At 28.4% G+C, this 27,294-nt stretch overlaps 1 protein-coding gene across 3 annotated transcripts in view; it reads right to left on the minus strand.

The window, feature by feature from the left end:
* Positions 1–26,766, minus strand: part of LOC109600643 (transcription factor Ken) — a 51,259-nt gene extending 24,493 nt beyond the window's left edge. The window contains exons 1-2 of one of the 3 annotated variants that reach the window (XM_049961076.1): positions 25,740–26,766; positions 5,195–5,443 (exon numbers count right to left, since the gene is read on the minus strand). In XM_049961076.1, coding sequence (XP_049817033.1) covers positions 5,195–5,207 — 13 coding nt within the window. In that variant the 5' untranslated portion in view covers positions 5,208–5,443; positions 25,740–26,766. Of the gene's footprint in view, positions 1–124; positions 177–5,194; positions 5,444–25,739 lie in introns of those variants that run through there. The other 2 variants (XM_020016820.2, XM_049961077.1) reach the window with 2 other exon arrangements.
* Positions 26,767–27,294: the final 528 nt, after the last annotated feature.

Consider the following 27,294-nt stretch of genomic DNA (forward strand, 5'->3'; position numbering starts at 1 on the left):
CCGACCGTCAGTAATAATCTGACATGCAAGAAATTCAAGAATATATTTAAAAACTGGAGAAAAACCGAACAATATAGGATAGGCTAATTATCACATTGTTAACTGTGTTCGTTCAATAATCTACCTGTATAAGTAAATCTGTGGCTGTCATAAAACCATTCGATGTCGACTCGCCATACAACATGGGCGAATGGCTTAATGTTGCAAATACAAACAGAGAGCTGTATAATTCCTCAGATGATAAATTTGGTTTCTTAGAAGCAAAGTATTTGACAGCTTGTGAACTTCTCTTAATTCACATGATATTTACCAATAATTCAAAACCAGATCGATAGCTAGATATATGACATATGTAATATTTTAAGAAAGATGAATAATGTTAATAACAGGAAAATATTTGTGAGTAGTAAAGAATTAAAGAAATAGAAGGTCAAGTTCAACAAAATCTGACTAAAAGAAATTTTATATAATATTGATTTTGAGTGTTTGGAGGGCGATTCATAGAAGACTAGAAGACTAGAAGACTAGAAGACCATGTTATCGTGTTTGTTTTTTCAACCAAGAATACACCCGGTGGAAGAATAAGTGATCCGTGATCCATTGAATGCAAAATTGATCCAAGACCCAAAAAAATGTCACACATGAGATAAAAATGTGGTTAATATGAAAATATATGTAGTTAATGTGAAGTAATATATAATATATAATTATATGTTATATAATAAATGATTTTTTTAAACAGAAAAATCAAAGAGACGGAAGTGGAGATACTATGTCAAAATTTGCCATTTGAGGTTGAGGAAAAATAAATTATGTATTATTTCAGAATAATTATTTCAAAATCTTGCAAACGCGTATACTATAAAACTTATGTTCTCATTTCTAAAAAGACGATTTAAACGATCATATTGATTTAAATCAAAGTTAAATTGACATCAGAGAATAAAAAGTCGAACAATGAATAATTAGGGCGTATCTGAATAAATTAAATTAAATTAAAATAATTTTTGTCCTGGTTATTATGTTAAAAAAAATATATATTGAAATTATCTTTTCTTTATAAATTTAACATTTCAACAAGTTTAATTTTACTAATATTTATTTGTTTTGGGCTGGCAAAAGTAGAGAAAATTATGCTATTTAAAGTTTTATTATTATAAATAATTTGTAATTAGTATTTTAATTAATTTTATATTAATATATTGTAAAATTCCCATTATTATGAAAACACATTTTTAAATAGAAAACAACAGATGGTCAATAATATTTGTATTTATATTTTGTCAGCACTTTTGTAGAACCGTGAATAAATCTTGCTGATTACTATATTCTTTGTTTTTTTTTTATTGTTCACTATCTCTCATAAGTTTTCAATGAAATTTAGATCGGGAAATTGAGATAGCCCGTTCAAAACATTAACTTTTTCCCTTAAAAGCCATTGTTTCAAATATTTTGAAGCATGCTTTGGGTCATTATCTTGTTGAAAATAAAGTTTAGTGGCATATTTTTATCTTAATACGATACCATATTGTTCCTCAATATTTTTTAATATATAAAACGATCCATGATATCCTCTGTTCAGAGGAGAGGACCCATTCCAAATACAGAAAATCAGTTAAAAGTGAGTTTGGTTTTATTTTTTTCTTCCACATAACCAAATCTTGAAAACTGTAAAACACGCATTACAATCGAGCGATATTGATTTTTCTCTCATCGGATTGAAAGAACAATATATTCCGTGATTTTAATTCGAAAAATATTTTTTTTCCACGAAGCATTATATTAACTTAATTTACTTTGGTGTATACTGTAAAACTAAAAATTTTGTAGAGATTAATCACATTTAGTAAAAAGTTGCACTACTTTTTGCCAGTCGACTATTTAGTTTTTTGATTTGTAGGTAACAGAATTGTTTTCAATACAAGAAATATTTACAGTGTGTTCATAATTGGTATAAATTATATTAGAGTTGCATATACAGGGCGGTAGCAATTTATATATTTTCAAAGTTGCTCTACTTCCTGCTAATACTATACATCGGTCTATTAGTAAAAAGTGTTCAATCTTATTAGAGTTGAAGGTGTACCTGAAGACAGAAATGAGAGATTTATGTTGGAAGGATGGACATTTTTGGGTACATACGCTTCTTGATCAAATTTGGTAAACATACGTGTGTGGTGAATGAATGTGAATGCTGCACATACTAATGAGTGTTGATATTTTGGTTGGGATTTATGGAAGCATTTTAAAAAGGTCTGTTCTTAGCATTCAATAAAGGAAGTTTTAAAATAAGATGTATGTAAGATTTCATATAATTTAATATAATTGTATTTTCATTAACGTAATTAACGTAATTATTTATGTATATAATTACTAAAAGATATTATATCCAAAGTATTTGCGATACAAAAACTAACAGATTTTAACCACATACTCACTGTTACATAAGAAGTTCATTAAAAAAAATATATAATAAAGCAACAGAAAACGATATAAAAGCTATTCGAAATTGTTTCCATTGATTTGAATACAACCTTTAGCCAGCCGAATTCAATTTTAGCACACCGTTCTTTTTAACCTTCTATACAGGGTGTTTCGCAACTTATCCGACAAAGTTTAACCACATACTCAATGTTGCACAAGTAGTCGATATTTTTTTCAAATGGACTTCTTATGTAACAGTGAGTATGTGGTACAAATTACACTAGGGTTAGTATTTGAGATATAAAGTGCCTTAATTGATGTGTATAAATATTACATATTTTTGTATACTATTAATTAAAAACTGTATGTACAATATATCAATATTACAACTCACTAAGAACGCATATACAAGTTTTTACAAGCGATTTTATACTTTTCTCTTATGATTAAAACATACATGAAATTACTCAACATGCTTTCCTTGCACCTTCCTATAATGAAATACTATTTCTATTTCCTGAAACTCAGTCGTCACATTTCAGAACATTATTAGTATAACATTTGCAAAAATGAAAAATGACAGAGACAGACAGCTATAATTTCGGTATTGAATTGATTCCACTGGTTCTCTTAAATACATTCTACATATGAAGTTATCAGTTCAGTTGTTATTTTAAATTTGTTTAGTTCATTCATTATCATTGACAGATTGCCAGATCTAAATTTCTAGCCTTACTTCTGACATCGGGAAGTCACTGGAACGTGTTAATTTTTATATTGTTCTATGCAAACCAGGTGTATAACTAAATTTCTCACAGAAAAACTAGTATTTACTATACATATCAATATTTACCAGGGTTCTAAATAAAGATAGAAAATGGAATATCAATCAGTACTTTCACACTGTATGATAAGTACCAACCACATTTGTAGTAGCCCTTAACTTAAAACATATTTCAAATTAGTAGGGTTCTGATTTGAAAATTGATTTCGCTGAAGACATTTAATTTCAGGTAGCTACACCGTATAATGGTATACTATTCTTTTTTAATTATTCGAATTGTTTCAATAAAATTACATTATCTAATTAAGAAAATGTTTAGTTCTTTATACTTCAATGGTAAATTGTACTATGGTAATTTAAAATCAAGTTGTATTTTAATATATTTGAGGAGTTCATTGATAACTATTCAAGATGGTAGGATTCTCTTCAATACACGATATATTTGAAAAGTTCATCGAATCGATTTATGCTTTATGAACACACCAAAGTCTAATCTCAAAACGTAACATTTTATATAAACTTAGTTAAATTTAGAATATTTGTACTAATTTATTTAATAAGATGAATATCTTTTTTTAATTGTAAATAGAATTTTAATTTTTGGTTAATTATATCGATTCCAAAGAGTTTTTAGAAGTTTCAGGCTTTTTACGGGCTATAAAAATCTTAAAATTTAAAAAAACACCGATTATTTTTGAACTAATTCTTTTCTTTTGATCATTTCGGAGGCTGAAATTCCTGGATGTAAAAATTTGAATTCGATAGCACCAACGACGTGCGAGGTGCAGCTTTTCTCAGTGTTGCTGTGTTTACATTATGTATTTCGAATCCGATATTAATGTATACAACAGTTTTAGAGCTATAGTTATTATTGTTTAATTCTCATTTAATTGTTATCCTTCTAATATATTTATTTTAAAAGAAATTTTACTTAATTATGATATAAAATGTTGGTAATTAAAAATTATATTCATATCGCTCGAAAGTATAATAGTTTTTTACTGTATCGTATTCGTAAGTTAAATTTATAATTTAAGCAAAAGAAAACATGATAAGCAATAAATGTCTATAGTAACAATATAAACTATATAATCGTTCTATAAACAATAAAAATTAAAAAATGGAACGTTAAAATATATATTGCAAAATTATAAAATACAATTGAGATTGAAGCAAAAAGTAGAGGGAGCAACAATACACTACAAGCGAAACTGAATTCGTATAACTGCACATCTTTAAAAGAGGGACACCGTCACAAAATTTTTATTTTTCGTCCGATTTTGACAAACATTTTTTTTTTATTGTAAAGCATCAAAATATATATTTATGTCATGTTTTTTAACCTAAAACCAAAACATATATAGTAATTTTCTTGGCATGAAAATTGAACAAACCATACTAGTAAAATTTTTTTTACAGCAAATCTGTCAGCACCACTCGATTAAACATCCAACAAACAAAACAAAATTTTATATAAATTATACTATACTCATACTAATACTCATAATACTGAAATTTTATCTGCTTCCACCAATCCAGTCCAATGCATTTATCACATCTTTTGTAAAACAATTGAAAAAAAGTTTGTCAAAATCAGACAAAAAATACAAATTTTATGAGGGCCACTTCCATTTAAACCAATCTAAAAAATATTCTATTATTAGAGCATTAACATAGGAAGAAACATTCTTCTATGGTAATTTATTCTCCTATTCAAGATTATTTAACATTATATTTCTACATTTATATCCTTATTAATAAAAAAACGGTAGTTTTCTTTATTTTAATGAACGAAGTATGAAAATATTGATATAACATAATATGGCGTTAAATGCTGAGTTAGACCGAAACATGAACAGGAAAAACGCGTCTAGAAGGCAACACCGCAATATAATTGTTTTCAAATCGTTAAAAGATAAGAATAACTTACAAATACTTTTTCTAATAACGGGTATTTAAATTTAGTTCTAAATTTCTATGCTTCACCTATATCATCCATTTAAACTGTGTAAAGAGCTCCAACTTTTACATTTTATGTACATTAGATTATCTTGAATAAGAAACCAGCAATAATCCGCCATCATTTGTTCGTCTTTAAGGCTTCGATATCTTCTTTTTTTTCAGTCATGTCTTGATGGAACCTTTCATCTTGTTCAGAGCTTTGAATCCTTAGATTCTCTGGGAAGAAAACCAAGTGATTGAAGAGAAAATGTATCTTAATTGTCCTGTTTGAACCTGGAAATCAAAATTGAATATTTTGGTATGTCGGTATCGTAATAACTAATGACAATTTAATGAAATATTGTACCTCGATAATACTATTGTAGTAATGTGTTCTCTTTTTAACGCAATTGTAACACCTTATTTTCCTAAAATTTGTTAACTTCCTGGAATGCTTCTAAGTATATCTAAATATTAATTAAATATATGTTTTACAATGTAATAATTTGCAGAGCATCGAAATGCATTTAAAGTAAACTTTTTGTTAATAATGTAAAGCAGTTTTGCAGGAAACAAAATCACTATTCATACTATTGAAATTACAGAGAACTTATATAATTTATCTTCGGTTTAGCAGCAAACATACACTCATGCTTCTTCGAGAGTTTGAAATGTTTGTGAGTGATAAAAAAATGAAAATTTTGGGATAGTACAATTATTTGCTGTTGAAAACAAAATTTTCAAATGGACACAATAGACGCATAATTTAAACAGGTTTCTAAAGGTATATAATTTATATAGGGCTTGCGGCTCATTCTAGATTAGGTTTTAAGTAAGTATATCAAAGTTAATAATTTATTTTCACTATCTTTTTTTATTGAGTATCCTAAAATCAACGGTTTACTCCAGATACACAGATACCGAAGATTATGGAGGCATTTTAAATCAAGTTGTGAAAGTGATATAAAAGTTTATTATTTTTCACCTTAAAAACCCCTGTATAAGTTTTATAACGTTGACACGTTTCTATCTATAAAGAATTGGTCGTTGGATATTCTACAGGCCTTTCGAGGATTCTCAGTATAATAATGATCCATAACATATTAGAAGTAGTCTATAAAATACATTGATACATTTTATGTAAAACTGGACTTTTAAATAAAATTATAAAATGGTATTAAATGATATTAACTTAACGTAAAAATGACTGGTAAATTACATATTGGTCTCTTGATAGGCTGTATTAGAAAACAATATAATAATAATAATTGATTCAAAAAAGTACATTAATGTAACATCCTATGAAAATTCATAATAGTAATTGGATATTCCGTAATAGAAAATAATAAAACAACAGTTATCTATTGAAATAAATATTTTTATACATTTCAAAAATTATATAAATTTAACTATAGCAACCAAGCAATCAATAGATTATGTTTTTTTCATTCTTGAATTTTTTTAATACAACATTTCTTGCTGCAACCGTGATAAATAAATATTATACATACATCTACCATAATCCAGAAAATGTTAAGTATCAGTGATCATATAATTAAAGAGCTGCAAATAAACATACAAATGACGTTCTAAATTAAAGAAATTTTTGTTATTTCTTGCATAAATCATCAAGATGATTAACAATAAAAACCACATAATTAAAAGTGAAAGTGTTCTAAAGCACTGCTATCTTATGTCAAATAAAAGTTGCACCAACTCGGCAATTTTCACTTTTACTTTCGTTTGTTACGTTTACTTTCGTTTAAAATTGCTAAACCTTAGAATATACATAAATAAAATAGCAAATTATTCAATAAATCATAAACAAATTTCAATAGATTTTTTATTACATTATGAATAACGTGTAGCACAATGTGATCATATAGTAAATCTTATCTAATTACTAGTGTCACAATTATAAATCTAATGGTTATTTCTGTTCAAATTAACATTTATTTTTTATATAAATATTTTGATTTTATATAAAAATCTATTCAGCAATAGTAGTTGTATTAGGTTATTAAAAGGCATTTCAGGTATTTTTTCTGAATTATAAAATAATAACATTTACAATAAATAAATATAATTCAATTTAATAAAAATTTCTTGGTTATATTAGTATGTTTTGTATTATTGCAGTGAATGTGTCCTCTTATAGACTAAAAATTATTATTTTATTTATTTTAGTTTATAACAGATTAAGATCGCTTAATCCTGTTAATAAAAAAAAATTCCTCTAATCATCTTGCGTCATTGAAATTAAAATGTTTTAATGAAAGTATTAGAATTATATGACATTTTTGCATGTAATTTTTTTTAATATGCTAAAAATTCTATGTAATTATTGCTGTAAAAATAAATTTTTATATCGAGTAAAAATCGTTTTCACAAACTCTCAACATGATTTTTAAATGAAGCAGCAATTTTGAGAGAAAAAAAAAACAATTTTTGACTGCGTAGGTAAATAAAATTATTATGGGTTGAACTCAACATCAGATCAAGGCACTACACGTGGAACATCTGAATATTGCGATTATGTAACTAAGTAAATTTCTATTTTTCTCATTTTAAACGCAATTTATAGATTACCATTGATCTTAGTAAGTTAAATCCGTTGGATATAACTGGCGGTTGTTCTATTTTAGATATTGCTTAGTATTGTAAATGTTGGTCTGTTTTATTTGTAATTTATTATATTTTAATGTTCAAATGGAATGTCACAAAAAGTCACAATTATTAATGTTTTGACAGATACATTTTATTTTTTAAATCATGAATCAAACCGAATCCAACAAAGACTAATTTCAATATTATTGAATAATATGAGTACCAAGAACTTTACACAACCTTTTGTTGGAATTTACTTAATATACTTATACAATATACTAGTTACTATATGTCGCAATTTTAACAATAATGTTTATTTATTTTTAATTTTAATTAATTTTTGAATAATCCATATTTTATTTTTGTCATATATTAAACATACAGTGTGAAACACGACTGACTCATCTGAACCGAAAAAAATTGTCCCAAAGTGGGTGTGTCCACTCTCAATGATAGATAATTCGCTCTGTTAGAGGCTCTAACATAGAGCTTGGTTGTATAAGTTGCAACTTTCACAAATCAAATCAAATTTGTTACAGTCAGTATGCATACTTATATACAATTGTTTGCAATATAATGCGATCGTGGTTTACATTTTTAAAATGCAAAAATATAAGAAAAGTTTAGCGCCTTGAAAACATTTATATACCAAATTTCATAAAAAAATATTGCACATTAATAAGTCTGTTCCTCTGATCAACTTGAATCAAATGTTAAAAGTATTCGAGAACATCAAATAGTGACTATCACAAGTTCAAGTTTGTTATACTGCATTCACAAATGACAGATACCACTCAGTTATATGTATTAAGATCTAAATATGTTCCCGTGTAAAAAAAATTGGAATGTTGAGAATAAAAAAATGAATCTTTAAGTTTCAATGACAATATGTTATGTAAGAAACAAAAAAAGTAAGTTCGAATTTACCGAATAAAAGATTTTTATTTTTGCTGGCGTTGTAATGCATAGTAATGCAAGTTTTTTCTCGCAATCCAAGATGTAGAAGAAATACTTCAAGGGAGCCTTAGCTGATTCATAGGTACTAAACGCTGAATGGCGTTTGACTCATTTATTTCGATCTGTAATAGCGATCGATCGATCGATAGCAAAACGACCAGACTAACGAGAAGTCGGATGATTTATTTAGTTCACCCTTTACGCGGTTTGTCTTTTTCTTTCTATGAAACAGACTTCTTTCACTCTCTGAAGACGACTTTCCATACGTACGTATTACGAACAGTTTACGTAATTATACATGCGTTCATGTAAAAAATGCTAATTTAGACAAAACCTTTATAAAAAAAGATTGTGAAATTGTAAACCAAACGTAAACTTTTTATGACCTAACTATGATCACTAACAGTTTCCTGTCCTGTTGCTCATTGCCTCTTAAAATTATTGTTAAAGTGTTCTTCTGGAGCCGGTGTACAATTAAAGATTAATTAATAAATAAAATAAAATTAATTTAATCTAATTAAAATTAATAAATCCAAGATCTGTATTTTCACCTGCAAAACTAATGACATTATTTTCGAATATTGGGTTAATGATTCGACATTAAATTGTATATTCTTTTTGACTACGTTCTTCAGTTGCAAACATTTTATGTTCTGCACACAGATATACAGAATTAAATTTTCATGTTCCACGACGTAACTCAAGATTCAATCGTTTTTTCTGTTTACATGCACGAACCGGCAAAGTCATGAAATCATCTTATTCATGGAATTATGGGAAGAAATAAGATGTATATGTAGTTGACTTACATTGCAGTTAACTTAATTACAACAGAAATAAAGATGATCCTGATGATCTCCGGCCACAGGAGAATTTTTTGACATTTGAAAAAAGTCAATTTTCAAATTTCAATTTTCAATGGCCGTATCTTAACGAATTCGAGACAATTAAGGGAAAAATGGGCAGATATTAATAGAATACACTTCCACAAAAAATATCAGCAGTTATTTAACCCTATACTTTGGAAACTGTAGATTTGAAAGCATTTTAAAAACAGGTAAAATTTCGCTAATGCAGCGGATTAGTTAGAAGCTTCCAGATAAACCGAAAATAAGTTTATACGTTAATATCTCACAGAGAAAAATGCCATTTGAACGGAATCTCCTAAGTTATATAGAAGCTGAGAATCTAATGTTTGAAAAAGACTAAAAAATTGACTTTTTCAAATTTCAAAAAATTCTCCGGTGGCCGGATCTGATGGACTCGGGCTCAAATTTTCAAGATCATCTTTATGTACTTTCAAGATGTACTTTCAAGAAAATTTCTATTTAGAAGGTATTGGAGATCAAAGTTTGAAGAATTTAATAAAAATTTCTTTTTTACTTCTAAATTTTATAACTTATAAATTTATAAAATGCGCAACATATATCATAGGAAATTATAAAATAGGCATTATATTTGGAGCATAAATTTTCTATTTAGGAGCTTCATTTAGTATTTAAGAAGACCGAAATTCCCATACTGTGAAACTTTCCAATTCATTATATCCAACGGTATAATTTCAATAAGTGAACAGAACACAAAAACTAACTCAAATTAGAGGTCGATTATTTTTGAAACCCAAAATTCTTCAAATCGATAGATTTAACCGCTTAATGTCAGTTAGAAAAGTGTGAGTACATAGAAATTTTAAAATTTAAAAAACATCCTTAAAAAAAAAATTAAAATTCCATTGCCCCAATTTCAGAAATTCAACTTTACTGGTAAGCTACATCTCCCTATTTCAAAAATAAAAACGGTTATTTTTGAGACAAAAATTTTTACTTTTGGACAGAAATTAGCCCATGCAGAAATTCTCATATAATTGTTAAGTCGTTTCTCCCTTTTGTAACCCATCTTTATGAAAGAATAAATAATCATTTCTTTTTACAAATATTTGTTAATATTGTGAATATAAAAAAAATAAAATAAAATATATTTTAGATTATACATGTACAAAAATATATAATATACACAATGAGATATTTCCAGAAATGTTTTCAAACATTTAATCAATGGTAATGGTAATCTGGTAAAATGGTTAGAGTTTGTCGCATAATAAATATATCTGCTAAAAAGTCAAGTAGATTGCAAATCAAAGCTTTTTAATATGTTCTGCGAATGCGTTCTTGCTTACATAATTATGTATACTTTCAAATAATTACTCTTTGTGTTACTGTTACATATTAATTATTATATTACATACACAGTTTAAAAAACAATGTGAAAAATACTTTTAAAGAAATGAAACCTAATGTAAAAATCATGTGTTAATGTATTAGTAAGAGCTGTAACTGGATGTAAAAAGCGTGGATCAGACAGGGTTCTTATTGATTAAGATTAAACAATAACTTCGTAACTACCAACTTTAGTTAGTAGAACTTGACTTAAATCTAGTAGGTTAGTATGGACAAATGAAAAATATACATCATTGTCCAATTAATAGCTCGTAGAAGCTGTTTAATAAAAAAGTATTCGGAAATTAAGAGAAACATACCAAAGTATAAATGAAAAAGATACACCATTGTCTAATTAATACCTCGTACAAGCTGTTTAATAAAAAAATATTCAGAAAATATGAGAAACATACCAAAGTATGAGTGAAATACTTTTTTAAAATATCAGATGTTGCTGTTTTGTGATATTTATATTTATTAATATAATTTTATCGAGCTTTTGTGCTCGAAAGTGAAGTGGACAACTTTAAAATTACACATCAGTGCAAATCCAAACTTTACAAGGAGTTTTTTTGGTGACCAATGGGATTAGATTAGTTTTCTTTAATTATACACACACGTCTTACCATAATTTTATTCCAGATAACTATGTTGAACTTAAAAGCTGCCGAATTTCGGATTCTGATGAAATAAGTAACTCTCGCTAGTTCCCAAATCGATCATTTGCGAGGCTAAGGTAACTAATGATAACAATATTTTAGAATATATTACATTCCCTTAAATTTGGTATTATTTTGGTAAAAAAGTACTTTTGTATCAGAAAAAATAATACTTGTTTTTTTCCGAAACAGTGATTTGTTATTTAAATTAAATTCTTTATAATGATTTGTATATAAATTTAGTCGACACTTGATATTTCAGTATATGTATACAAAGAGATAAAAATTAGTCAAATGCTTCTGAATCGACAGAAACATTAACAAGTTGCCTCGAGGTGGGAGTTCCCACTCTCAGTGATAAGGTCTGTCCAATATATTTTTAACACCATCAATAATCAGTCAGGAAAATGTTGCTGTATAAGAAAGAATTACAAATTACATACTACATACTACTATTATTATTATTAGTTCTGAACAGATTCAGATTATTTTTTTTAACATTTTTTACCATAAATAAAACTTAATACCAGTTCGAACATTCGATGCAAATAGATTCCAACACAATTAATTGTGATTAAAAAGCAATTAAATTAATAATTAATAATATCTTAAATATTAAACTGAGTTAACAGTATTGTAGTGTAATTTACAATGTAGCTCATATGCAGAAAGCTTCCTTTCCTATGCTCTTTGGTAACATAAAATTTCCAAAAAAGATATACACGTCGTATGACAAAATACCAATTGGTTCGGATGGTACCTGAGACCTAAGCAAGCTAACGGCGGTGACGAATACAAACTAAATTGTTCTTTTATTTTTAGAACGACGTAATAGCGCTCAGCCACAAAGTCATCGTTCGTACGTATCTAAAGTGCAACCGGTGTAAAAGTGGTGCACTTTCACTTTTTATGTATAGCGTTAAGGTTGCAGTCCAGTTTTGTTTTTGGATTGTGGTGAAACCGTTTCCTATACGACTGTGTATTTGTTGCCAACAGTATGTGATAAATATTTTCAAAATAAACAATTCGTTTCCAATATTATTTTGAAGGAAATTGGCAATTTTTATTCCTTTCTGAAGATGATTAGTTACATCACTTCCAAAACAAGTGAATAAAACCGTAAAAATTCCCCACGCTTTCATGTTAATACGGCATTAGCCTTTATGACTTAAATAAGTCTCAAATACAAAAGTTTTGGGATGAAAATAATAACAGATTTTTAAATTTTAATTAACTTTATGCAAGCGCAGTTGCCTCACACAATTGGAACTACTGAAGTTTCCATTACATGAATTTCGTTTATGTAGATGTATGTAAATTCAAACCCCTCACTGAATTTGAGCAAGTTGATGCATCAAATTCGAAGTTTTAATTGAAGAGATTTCAATCTTTTTGTGAACTCAAAAGAACCTCTATCAAAAATTATAGGCTTAAAATAATAATTTTCGCATTCCGAATTTTATGTAAAAATAGTCTGAACTTGGATCGATTCAATCATTTGATTTCAATGATGGATCTTTAAATTAGGTAACATTTTTGAGAAATTTTTGCTTTTTGAGAGAGGGTGCAGCTTACCCTGCACTCTAATTTCGACCCAAAAGTAAAAATGACACTTTTTTATTTATAAAACTGTGTTTCAGAGACTGGGGTTATCGTATTCAAAATTTTTACACTGCAAGAATTTACGGGTTGATAAGTCAAAAAATATGACTCAAAAAATAATGGATGCTTTTTAAATTTTAAGATTTATATGTACAGGTTGTTTTCTCATTGAGTTTAAATGATTGTAACTATCATTCACATCAGAAAATTAGGAATTTTGGGCTCTTTAAGCAAAAATTTTGGATTCGAAAAATAATCGTTTTTTTTTTATTTTTAAAATAGTGGGTGTAGTTTACCGAATCCAATATTTACAGTGGACTGATGAAAAAAATTTCAATTAAATTTTAAGATTTCTATGTAGTCAGTTTTCTCATTCTATCAATTTTAAAGTGTTCTTCTAAGAAACCCGTGAAAATTTCCTATTCGATATATTCAACCGTATAATTTTAATAAGTGAAAAACTTACATACAAACTTAAAAATTAAATAAAAATCGCTTATTTTTGGAACCCTGGAAGAGTCCAGAATTTCAGTACTAAGAACATTTAGGAATCGATTGAGTTAACTGTTTAAAGTCAAAGGGAAAACTGCCTCTACACAGAAACCTCAAAATTTACATAACACTTTTTGAGCCATTTTTTTGCCTTTAAACGAAATTCCTATATAGTTGTCGAAGGTCATTTAGGCTACAAGAATCTGCAAGTTGATGCACCAAATCGTCTAATACCAATAAAAGAACCAACTTTTTAGAATGTGTAAAAGTAATGTGATCATCAACAATGATGTCATCTATGACGTAAAGTGAACGATATTGTTAAGATCGCAACGATCGCTAAATTGAACGCAACCTAAATTAACCATCCCAATATACCATTGCTGCGTTGTCACATTTCTCGTCTCAGCTCCAAAAATCTTTTCTTCTGTTAATTAAATCATTTTGAATATTACCTAGACAATAATTAAGACGTACTCTATAATATGTATATGTTTTAACATTATCTCTGAGAATATTTTTTAAAGGAAAAAATGAATTTGCTCAACTTACACCTTGACAGGCATGATTAATCAAATGGTGAACACACTTCTATTTATTTTAAAACACAGGAATTTCAATTTTGGTACGTGATTGTAACGTTATTTACTTAATTTTTCGAGTACACACACCAAATGGCCGATGTAAGACCCCACGAACAAAATTCAGAAATTTCTTATCCTTATCAGAATATGATTTTCATGATTTTAAAAATAAATTTGACTTATAAAAGTGTCGCAACATCAACACAAACACTGAACAACTTCTAGGCGTTAAAAATATTGGCAATATTTACAATAAATTAACTGCTTAAATACTCGTCTCTATCAAACTTTAATCGCAAATACCAGGTAATCAAAAATGCCACCTGACACTTCTGCTTCCCTTAGGCATAATGATGATGGTAGTAAAAAATTCTACATTAGAAATATTTGTTTCAACGTAAATAAAGTAATACAAATTTAACATTAAGATAGTATAACAAAAATAAAGGAATTAAAAAAATATTATATTTTAAAGTGTGTGAAGTCGTACGAATTCAGCGTAGTGATTGGCTCAGTAAAGTTCACCAAATGAGAAAACACTCCTTTGATATGAATCGTTTATCTCGAAAGAATAGTCGTCTCCATGTCGTATATATGCAGAAACTCAAATTGGTAATTTAATCGCAAAACAACAGGGACGATTACACCAATGATAACGATAATTTAAAAACAGAGAACCTCTTTTCCCGCCGATGACACGAACTAGCTGCAGTCCTGTACTGTCCTCTGTGTGAATGAAATCATTTTCGCATCTTTGATAATGCTTTAATTTTATTTTTTTTAAATTTTTGTACAAGGTTCCCACCTCGGATTGAATTATAAATATTTATTTAAAGATAATTAACCTTAACTTATTATGTCCCAATTTATTGATATAATTTAATTCACTTAACTTTACTTAAATTAATTTATAATTAGAATTAATTATTTTAAGCATAAAATTGTATAAAAGTGTATAAAAAATTACCTTGATTTACTGGAAATTCTGTAACTATTTTCATATTCAAGTGTCTCAAAAATAAATTAAACAAGCAATATACATATTAAAATTTTATATTTGATGATTATTTGATCGATTAATTGATACTTATCTGTGTCTAAAATTATCTGTTTGGAATTTTGTTGTCCTTGTTGTTTTCTACAAAGGTTTCTTTGGTGTTGCATAATGTTTTGGTCTTGTCTATCGAGATTTTACATTTATTTTTTTTTTCTTAATGGATAGTGTTTAAATTGTAGTTCAGATATGGTGTCAGTTGGACGTTATGAATCGGATATTTATGTTTTTAACAAAACTTCAAAAAATGGTAAGCAATTATTGTTCTCCATGATGATGATGAATTTGGGCGAATATTATGATGAAGAATTTTGAAGAGAATCAAAAGTTTGGCTTAGATATGTTAACGACACATTTATCTTATGTAATCACGACACAAAGAGGTGACACACAGTGAAAAAAATTATTACTAACCAAACCACAACACGCAGGAATGAGGAATTTATGGAAACCAAAAGCCAACAGTACTTAAAAAATGATGTATACCGGATCTACTGTGAATGTGAAAAATCCTATAAAGGAGAAGCAAAAAAAAAACACTAGTATGAAAAATATCTGACGACATGTCATTTGACGTGATGGAGGAACCATTTGCCTAGCATGTATGACAATCATAGTAATGTAGAAACTCCTCATCCAGCACGAAAACTTATAATTAAATCTTCTCTTTAATATATACTTGAAAACGATTAGAAATAACAATAAAAGTCGCACCTTAAAATAAATTAAATTCAATACAACAAATATTAACTTTAAATTCAATGTTAAATTAAGAAAATTAAGAATATATTCAGAAAAAAAAAAACAATCGCTACATATAAAGGCATTGGAAACAAATTAAGTAGTTAGAAAGAATAAAATAAATAAAAAATAACAATAAAATTAATAATACTAACAGGAAAGAATCTAAAGAAAATTTCATTCAGTGGTAATTTAATGGAAAAACGTCGATTTCCGCCAAACGATAAATATTTATTATAATTGACAGTTTGGTTATTATTAGATTTGTATAAGTCTGTACATCATCTAGATTGTAGTCTTCAATTATAGCTGTAGTATCTGTACTGTAGCTGTACATTAATCAGCGAAGCAACATTTAAATCATTAAATTAAACCAATAATATATTATAACGATAATATCAATAAACTGAATAAATGTTACCGTTAAAACAATTTCTTTTAAGAAAAATACGAAGATCGAGGTAAGAATTATCCGGGATAAATTAATTTATTATGAATATCGGTAGAACTGTAATCTAGAGAGTATCATTTCTAGATCCAACATATTTGAATAATTATTTTGAAATATTCTACAATTGAAATCCAGCAGTAAATATGAGTTCAAAATAATTTAGTCAATTATCAAACCACCATTACAATTACAGGCAATTATCCAAAAACAAAGTTGAAAAGCATCAGGAAATTCTTCAAAAGAAGTGCCAGAAATAGACTACGTTTTTAAAATTAACTGTGGTTTAAAATGTAAACTTGATTCAGTGGCCATGCTTATAGTCTCAGAAAGGAAAAACAAGATTTTAAATGAACAAACTTGGACTAATTTAAAATATAAAAGTAACCAAATAAAACATCCAGATATAATTCTGTAACCCTTATTAAAGAGAAAGAAGAGGTTAGAATCTGAGTAAATATGACACACGGCATTCTTACTTACATCTGCATGAACATCACCAGGAGCTAAAACAGACAATTCAAAGTCTTAACAGGTATAATATTTTAAATGAAGGGCTGACTGTACGTTACAGCTTAAATAGAATTGAATCTCTAGGTCAGAACTTTTTGGAAACCCACAAAATTCTATATCACGTAAAAAGTAATATAGAATTTTGTGACACCTAAAAATATGTTATAGATAAAATTCAAAAGTTTCTGGAAGTTTTAACTTTTCTAAGTGAATAGATTAAAAATCTAGTACCGTTAAAAGAATCAGAAAAAGAGTTGTTAGCTCCGGTTTATTTGATATACCATTCTAAATTAGAGAAATGTACCAATTTGAAAAATTAATATTGCCTATATTTTATTCTGATATTAAGAACAAGATATCACATAATGGTGACAAAGTCATAGATCAATTAGTTAATCAATTGTCGAGAAATGCTATTAAAATCCAATCGAAAGTCCTGTAACACAAATTAGACAATTATAAGGTGTTGAAACACTCGCTTAGTCAAGTGAAGAGGCCGATGAAAAAGGAAATCAATAAAGTAATAAATAAAGAATGAAGAACGGAAGGCAATAGAATACATCAAAAATATAAAAATTTTGATGTGAATCGTAACTTGCAAAAGGAACAATAAGGCGATTATACCTCCTTAAAAAATAATTATGGCTCTACTGAAATCAGCATCTCTCAAAAAGTATACATATCAAATTTTACAAAAAAATGGTACTAATAAGTCAGTGAGTTAAGAATCCCAATTTTCTAATGAAACTGTATATTCCGATCAACCTCACTAATGAATGAATACCAAAGATCTTTTAGAATGTATAACTGAGAGGTATCATTTTTTACCCATTTTAAAAATGCTCTCAAATCTACTGAGATCTTCGATTTGCTTCAAATTTTCAGGGAAGTTAGTCCATTATGTTCCCAACAAGCCCTGAATTTCAACTATGAAATCGAGCTTGGATCCGAGTTGTACATTTTTAAACATCTCGAAAATTGTGTTTCCAGACCAAGTGGAGAAAGATTTAACTATGTTAAGGGACCATATCTTAATTTTTTAAAACTGCGTTTTAATATCACTGACCGTTCCTGAAATATTTAGGAAAACTGGCAATTTAAATATTTCGAAAAAGTTTAAAAATTTTTCCACAAAAATACACAACTTGTGATCTGATGTGGAAACATTCTTAAGAATTAGTTGGAGAAACCTTGTAAATTATGTTATATTGTAATGATTATTATCCATTTTTTCATGATTTTTACACCTTATGTTTGATGTTATGTAATTAAGATGCGTATATAAATGGTACGTATCTCTAACGGTCATGCAATTTAGTTGTAATTATATGTTCGTACAATTGGATCGTTTAAATGAATTAAGTAAACAATATCCAATGCTTATTTTTTTAGGAGAATTTTCCAATTGTGTTTCTAGTAGTAGCTTGAAACTATTTAATTTTTATTCTATTAATTTAAATATATTTTAAATAGTCACAATTTAATTTGTAAAGCTATTACTATTAAATTTCATTTTGATGGGGAGTTTATAACTGATCAGGAATAATTTAATACTTGATTTCATTTTCTTTAAATACTATAAAATAAGAACTTTGATGAGATTTAATTTTTCTATTTTTCGATTTTATTTCTCTGAATCTCTATAATTATATTCGTGAAAAATATATATTTACTGATGTGAATTAATTATAAATTACTAATTGTCAAAATACCTTTTTTGCATACGTATTTAATTGCGGCTCGCGAAACATTTGAAATTTTGAAAAATGGCTCAGACTATCAAGGAGCTTGACCATTCATATAAGAGATTTTAAGAATTCTAAAATTCTTTTTCCTCTGTTTAATAAAATTTTGAAATTATTACTATTGTATAGAAAAAGAATCAGATTACACTTATATTTGAAACTTTAACTTAATTAATTACCATTACAGAATAAGCAATTAATATTGTATCAGAATTGTCAAATATATCTAAAGTTGTAAAATATTGTGTAAAAATATTTTGGTACACTTTTAGGCGTGTAGATACCGAATTCCTATCAAATTGTAAGGTATCCTGGCAGTACATCATAATAACAGGTCAAAAATATTTTTTATTAATTACTCTTTTAATTTTTCATTTCAAAACAACATTAATAATTAATACTTGGACTGTCCTATTCAAATTTCGTTACGTCGAAAATAGAAAATGTACAGTCTAGTGTAGAATTAGTCCAAGATGACAAGACATATTTTTTTGTAAAACAATTTAAATTAAATTAAAATAACCTTGGTCTTGCATTTGCAATGCGCCTTTTAGCCCGCGAATTAGTGACACCTGTTAACAACTAAAAAAGTATAACAACTATATATTATCTTTTGATTGTGAAAAAATTTCTATAATCGTATATATAATATAACAAATGCTGAGGTGATTTGATTGGCCACAGGAAGAAATTCTCACAAAAAAATCACCTGTGCTTTAAACTACATTTTTCATGAACTGTTGAATCATGATAAAAGAAAAAATCAGGGATGGAACTATTAGATATTTACTACACACTTCGTTATACACGTATATACGTCCAATGTCTATTGTTTCGATTTGAGACACATCACATATAAGCTTCATATTAATTTACCAAAAACCAAGGTCGCAACCATAAATTAGTTCGGGATTCGTGGAGCAATAGGGGTCGTTAAGAATTAATTAATTAATAAGGTAATATTCTTTCATATGCAAAAAAACATTTGTAGATCAAAATGAAAAAAATGATCAGCCCTCCGCTGTCTGATGAGTTTAGGATGTATTTTTTGAAAATACAGTTGAAACCAGAGAGAAAGAAGCGGAAATATGTCATACAATTATGCTGATTAGTGTGTCCACAGAACAAGATGTGTGTTTGAGGTATGAAATAACCGTACGTTTGTGATAAAGATACAGACGCGACGTCGCAGAAATGATGTTAGAAGAAAGGCGATCTCTGCAGTCTCTGGCTGCGACCTTGCCGAAAACTAAATGTAATTAGAATTTTAATTTGCACAAATTTGATGCTTCAGTACAAGTGAAAAAGTCATTGAAATCCTTTTTTGGTAACAGTAAGTTTTTCAGATCGACTGATTTATGAGAGAAAAATTTGTTTCCAGTGACACTTTCTACTGATTAAAATATTGTATTCGGCCTATCACAAATCATCCCAATACAATTCAGAACGACAGTACGTAGATTAGCGATCTTTTTAACTTGCAAAAGCATCAAGGTTCGACCTTAACACGTTGAAGACCACATGGACCACCGGTGGGACACTACGCAACAACTTTACCGGCCCGCCTGCTCACGGGTAGGCACACGACATATATTACATGACCATTTATACACCGATGGGCACGATTTAAATACAATTTATGTACAGTAGAGATACTGCAAATCTAGCTCAAATTATTGTACACTAAAAAAATATTTAAAAAATAATATAAGTAATTAACAATAAGAAAAATGCCGGTCCCTGTATGAGAAATACGATTTTGCAGTGCGATCTTCAACGTGTTAAATATAATTATATAGAGGCTGTTATCAGCACGCCTAAATGTCTTTTTCGTTTTTAACTAAGGAACTTCTTGCCAATGTGATCATTATATAAATGTATATTTTTTTATTAGAATTTATATTTCAAGTAGACAATTTGAGTACAAAATAGAATACTAATCGATTATTGAATGTATTAACTGCACTCGAGTACCAGAATTAGCGGTACTTGAATACTAAGTACTGGAATGAGTGCCCCTCTACCTCGCCGTATTCGAGTAAAATACAGACCGAATTCAAATGTAGCACGCACTCTACGAGTATGTTTTATCGTACCAGCGTTACATATGACTTTTTGAAGGAATTTTAGAAAAATAACGGCAATGTCTGTTTCAAGTCTCAGAAGCAACCAACAACAGCAAGCACACTTTCCATCAAAACGTCAATTATTTTAAACTGTTCTTATTATCATCCTATTTTTATATAAGAGAAATAATATAACTCTTTCTTGGTACTACATTTATTTGTCGATTATTTAATTTATTTTTTAAATTACCTTATAACAGTAATTCTAATATTGAGGAGAGCTACTTTCTACTCATAAGTAAATACAAGTTAATATAAAATATAAATTTCGCCCAGTCCAGTCTCTTTTTAGTCCAAATTTTAACAAAGACTTATTTTATAATAAACGTATGTTACTTTTAATCGATCCTGAGAATATTTTTAAAAATTCAATCAATATGGCCACAGCTGTTAGTTTTTCGACAATTGGTTTACATTTTTAATTAGTAAAACAATATCAAATAATTTTCGTACAGTCGTCGATTTCTTTTTAATAAAATAAACATAAAATGACAATTGAATTTGTTGCTTGCACACAGCATTATTTTAAATATGTAAAACAAACATTTGATTTGCTTATTTGAAGCAAGATTCATTTAATATGAAATTTTTCTTGCACTCATTTTAAGAGTTTATGTTTTATAATTATAATTTTTATAATAACAGACAAAAGATTAAATTGGAACTTGAATATAACACAGTGTGGTCGATTTGAAAGCTCACCTCATAAAATTTGTATTTTTCGTCCGATTTTGACAAAGTTTTTTGTCAATTGTAAAGCATAACAATATGTATTTGACGACAAAATTGCACGTTTTTTGCAATAAAACCGAAACCTACAGAGCAATTTTTTGGACATCAACATTGGAGAAATCAAATAATAATTTTTTATAGTAAATCTGACTACACTTTCCGAAATAAGTATATACCCCATTTCATAAAAAAAATATGCATATTCATAATTTTGTGAAAAAATTAAAAATCTTATTTTGCTTATGAATTGATTTTTTTAATCAAGTAGTTCTTGCAATAAATTGACAAAAATAGTGCAACTTAACTAATTTTCAACAAAATTGGAATATTATACAAATAATACTATACTAATTATACTAGAATTTAGTAAGGTAACCACAAAAATGATATGAATGTATTGAATTGAACGGTGGATTGGTGGAAGCAAATATAATTTAGTATATTATTATATTATGTATTATAATATTCTAATTTTATTAAAAAATAAGATAAATTGTACTATTTTTGACTATTTAAAAAACTTTAATACATATCTTAAAACTTGAGGACATCTTAAAAAATGCACACTTTTTAACAATTTATTTTTGACATACATTTTTAATAAATAATTTTCTGAACTAATGTTCACAGAAGTATAATTAGGTTGTCTGTACACGCCGTATAGTCTTCTATAGGCCTATTAAACAATAAGGCAATCTTAAGGGCCGGTTACACGGCACGTTCCCGACCGCCCGTTGCTGTTTATGGTCCCGATCACCTGATTTCTGTTCTCCCCACCCCTTGGCAGGGTGTTTTGTCAATATTACACAACCTATTAACTGTTGTAATCAAATGAAAACAACGGAAAATCAAGTAGAGCAACCCTAAACTTATATGGCATTTTTTAGTAGTAAATAAATAAGTTAAATATTGTATGAAAATATGTATCAATTACGATATTGTGGGAGTTTATGAATTTATGGGTCTTTGGAGATACATATCCTTCATCCACATATTTCTTTTTTCTTTTCTTTCTCGTACAGGGCCAATGCAGATAATGCTTGCTCCTTAGATTAATAAAGAGCCATTTTTACAAACATTCTGAACAGTTGGTCGGGTCAGAAAACGGGTCGTGTAAACTGTTTTGTAACCAGACCAACTTTTCAATTTGTACAAAGACCTATTTTGTGTCTTTCAAGACTTATGACTGTATTGGATGATGATTATGATCAGTTATGATTACGTTTATGAACTAGTCATAAACCCATACAGTACCGTAATTAATACAAATTTTATTACACATTTAACAATAAAACTAAGAATTTTCCGTTGTTTGTCGGTTTCATTACAAAAGGCAACAGGTTGTTTTTGTTAATCCGCCTGATGGTCCATGATGGTCCATTTCACGTCCCGTTTGCGAAAAAAAGCACAGGGGGCCTGCTGTGTCCCACGAAATCGGGTCGTGTACTCTGCTCTTTAAATATTACGCACTGCCGCCGAACTCTTTTGATTAATTAATGTTTATTAATCGCTATAATGGATCCCACCCGAGATGAATAGGCAGATGTCATATTTAAGCTAGTTAACAGATTTAACATAATAATTTTAATTAATTTATTTATAATAATTATATATATAATTTATTTATATATATATATATATATATATATATATATATATATATATATATAACATATATTTATTAATTATTTAATTGAAACTATTACCAAGGTAACAACATCAAAAAAAAAAGTTGTTGTTAAGATTCCTTGACATACATGCTTACATAATTTTTATTTTATATTATATTATAACCTAATTGTTATTTTATATTATTACATAATTTGGGATAAAATAGTTTATTTACAACAAGTGACCCTTAAACGTGGGTGGTCCGATAAGTACTTAGCCTACAAAAGAAAAACAATTTTGGAAAAGTGGCGATACTACACAAAATACGTTTTCTCGAGGTACTTATAGGATCACCCTCGTATATAGCAAGTTCAAGGGGCCGTGTGAGGCACACAGCAATTTTATTTATTTATGCACGAAAAAAAAAAATAATTTACAGAGCTTATCAATGTTTCTCATCTCAATATATTGCAAGAGCCGAAAACATCTATGTAAGCTTAATTATTATCATAAAACGTGTTAGCTATTAGATTTTTGTTTCATGTTGTCTGAGTAATGTTTTTTGATTTGTTATGGTTTCTATATAATAAAGTTATGCTAATTAAATACATAATTATATATAATTTAACTGAAATGTATCATTAAATAAACACATAATTTACACAAAATAATTATTATATTAAGTCAAATAATTCGGAATATTAATGATTGTTCTTAAAATTGAGCCATTACAAATATTTTTATTTTTATTATCAAATTATTCTTTAAGTTTGACTGGATAGTGGTCCTCTTTTGTATCTACACTATTAGGTTAAATTTACTCTACATATTCTATAAAATATAAAATGGAAAAATAAATATGTGCATAAAAATTTTCGTTTTCAGGTCTGGATAATGGCAATTCAATAATTGTTTGTATAAATCGTAATATAAAATTATTTCATAGAAAATAATTCATAATTTGTATATTATGTGAGCCATAATCAAGAGAAATATAAGCTTGTGGACAAACATTCCTTAAAGTATTCGTTAATTATGGACCGACTTTTAGAGTGTTTATTATTAAGAATTGTCTCAAACCTGTGAATATGCAAAATATTACAATATTTACACCTACTATATTGTCCCATTTACTTATCTAATTATTTAAAAATTGCTTTTATTTATTTAATTATTTGTATTCAGTTACTTCAAAAAATTGATATCATTAATGCAATATTTGAATAAACACACGTTTAATTAATTAATAACTTTTAATTAATATTTGTACATTTTTTGTTCACACCTACCTAGATGTGGAATATATAAATTACATTTACTTGCCTTTTTATGTTAGTTTGTAATATTCGTTAATGCGTCTTTGAATACATGGATGATTCAGATGAATCAGCGTGAGCGCACCAAGTAGCATATAATTGTTTAGAACGAGCGTATAGGGAATTTTATCAAGTTCTTCAATTCGTTATTGCAATATTTTGCCAATGTGCCTCAACTACTAATATACCCCAAAACCATTTTGGTATTACTTAAATAATTAGATGACCATTATTATATATTTTTTTCCCAAAATATAATAAATAATAAATAAACTTTTTATATTAAATGTGTTGTATTCATTCAATAATTGTAGACCGTGTTAAGTATTTTTTAGTATAGAGCATATACATATTTTAGTTTATTATTTATGCATTCAAGGTTTTCTGGTAACATGGAGAAGGTCAATGAAAGTACTATAAAATTAAAAATGTAAAGGGTGAATTGGTAATTATTTAATAGGAAATTTGCACTGGTTGATACTGACCTAGACTACGTTTTTACTTGTCTGCGCATCTCAATTTACGATCATTTTTGGTTTTATGTTGTAAATGTCACACTAACAATTCTATTGCACTATATCCTTTTACATGAAATTACAAATATTTTAGCCCAACCACATCAACAATTAAAGTTCATAATTTTTATAAGTGTAGTTTTTCTTAACATATGAAAATCAAATAACTACATAGTTTAATATAATAGTTAGTTGAAGGTCAGGGTTACCTGTACTGTAAAGTAATATTCATAATAAATAAAGTTGTAAAGAAGAGATTAATTAAGTATAATAATAATTTTTGTAATTTTAAAAATGTTTGAAACATTTTTATATTTACAATACAAATGTACAATGTAAAGTTTACAGTAGTAGTAGACATTTTCAAGGTTTTTAGTCGTCTTTGTATATCAGAATGTAATGTAGAATGACTTTGATTTAAATTATGAATTGGGAAATTTCTGTGGATGTAATATCTAAAAGTGAATATTTAATGAATTTGGTATGTGATGTAATGTAAAAGATTGGCTTACGTAAGAGGTAAACTGAAAGTAGAATTGCACGAGGCGCGCTGAAATAGTGCGCGTATTTTGGTTCACGTAACATTTTTAACGAACTCGAAAGCAGATTTCTGTAGCAAGCAACAGGTTGTAGAAATGTAAATGTTGTAGAAATTGCAATGAACAAACTTACGCGGTAATCAGTTTTTATTCCTGTGATGTAGACGTATACGTATAATCCTTAGCGTATCCTGCAATGCAAGCACAAGAAGAAAAATAATACACAGACACATTGAGCCATAGCTCCACAACAAACACATCAGGAACACATGAAGTAGATGACACTAAAGCACTATTGGATTTAAACAGTTGCATAAACTGGAAGGCGTTGGAGCAATGTCGTGGTAAAATGAAAGTAAAAGTGAATGAATGGAAAAGCGAGCGGCCGGTCACACTGAGGCGTTTGAATATTGAACGTTAGATGTAATTCAGTAGTAGTAGTCCATGAAGGTATAGTTTACTGATTAAGAGTGAATGTGTATAATACAACCCCCGATTGTTTTGTTCATTCGATGCAAATGGTCAACATTAACTTCGCTTACGTGTTCAGGCATAGTACTACTGACTCTTAATTTCTCCCTTTACTTTCCCCACTTTTCTCTAGTAGGACCCCACCACAATGCAACTTTTTATCCTATTGCTTGCTCACTCACAATTTATCTTTTTTTACTTTCAAGGTCACTGTAAGCACGAACCTGTGCGCAAACCCTATTCAGCTTTTCGCTCGGTGGTGCCGTAATGTTAGCGATCGTCTATTTTAGCTTAGCGCGGTGGAACGGCGGAACGGAGGAACGGAGGAACGGAGGAACGGTGGAACGGTGGAACGGTGGAACGGTGGAACGGTGGAACGGTGGAACGGTGGAACGGTGGAACGGTGGAACGGCGGAACGGTGGGACGGTGGAACGGTGGAACGGCGGAACGGTGGGACGGTGGAACGGTGGAACGGCGGAACGGTGGGACGGTGGGACGGTGGGATTTCGCAGCGCTATAGGCGGTCTGACTGGCTCTCTATCTGCCGTGGATATTTCGTTTGCTTTCACTGGCTTATCCAAGGAGACTCGTCGCTAGCGAACGGGGCCCAAACAGGGGCCAATTCTACTTTCACAACACCTAAGTGCCAAGTGGGGGAACGGTTGTATAATATTGATGCAATAACAGATTTGCGTGTCTGTTTTACGGCTACACGTAAATATAAATATAAGCTAGTACTAATAGATTTCGTTTTCTTTATTTCATTTATTATTATACTCTCTCGTTCTTAATATATTTATATTTATTTTATTCCATCTCTTAATTAATACATTGACATTACATTGACCAAATTGCAACTAAGAAATATTTTTTATTCATTGCCTTTATAGTTTTTTAGAAATAAAGATACCTGTTAGCACCGAAATTAAATGTTCAACCCAAGGTTGCTTACATAAAGCATAATGTAGAATAGCAACCTTAAGCATCAGAAATGAATCACATTAGTTTTTGTGTAGACAACAATATATTTAATTTAAATTTGTAGCTAAGAGTATATCAAATGACGACCCATGTAGTTTAGTATTATTGTCAACATTTGAAAAAAAATAATTTAAATTCGTAACGAATAACTTAATATATATATATATATATATATATATATATATATATATATATAAAATTTCGACATTTCGACATTTTTATTTCAAAAGGAACT

The sequence above is a fragment of the Aethina tumida genome, chromosome 1, assembly GCF_024364675.1.
Source record: "Aethina tumida isolate Nest 87 chromosome 1, icAetTumi1.1, whole genome shotgun sequence".
NCBI classification, from domain to species: domain Eukaryota; kingdom Metazoa; phylum Arthropoda; class Insecta; order Coleoptera; family Nitidulidae; genus Aethina; species Aethina tumida.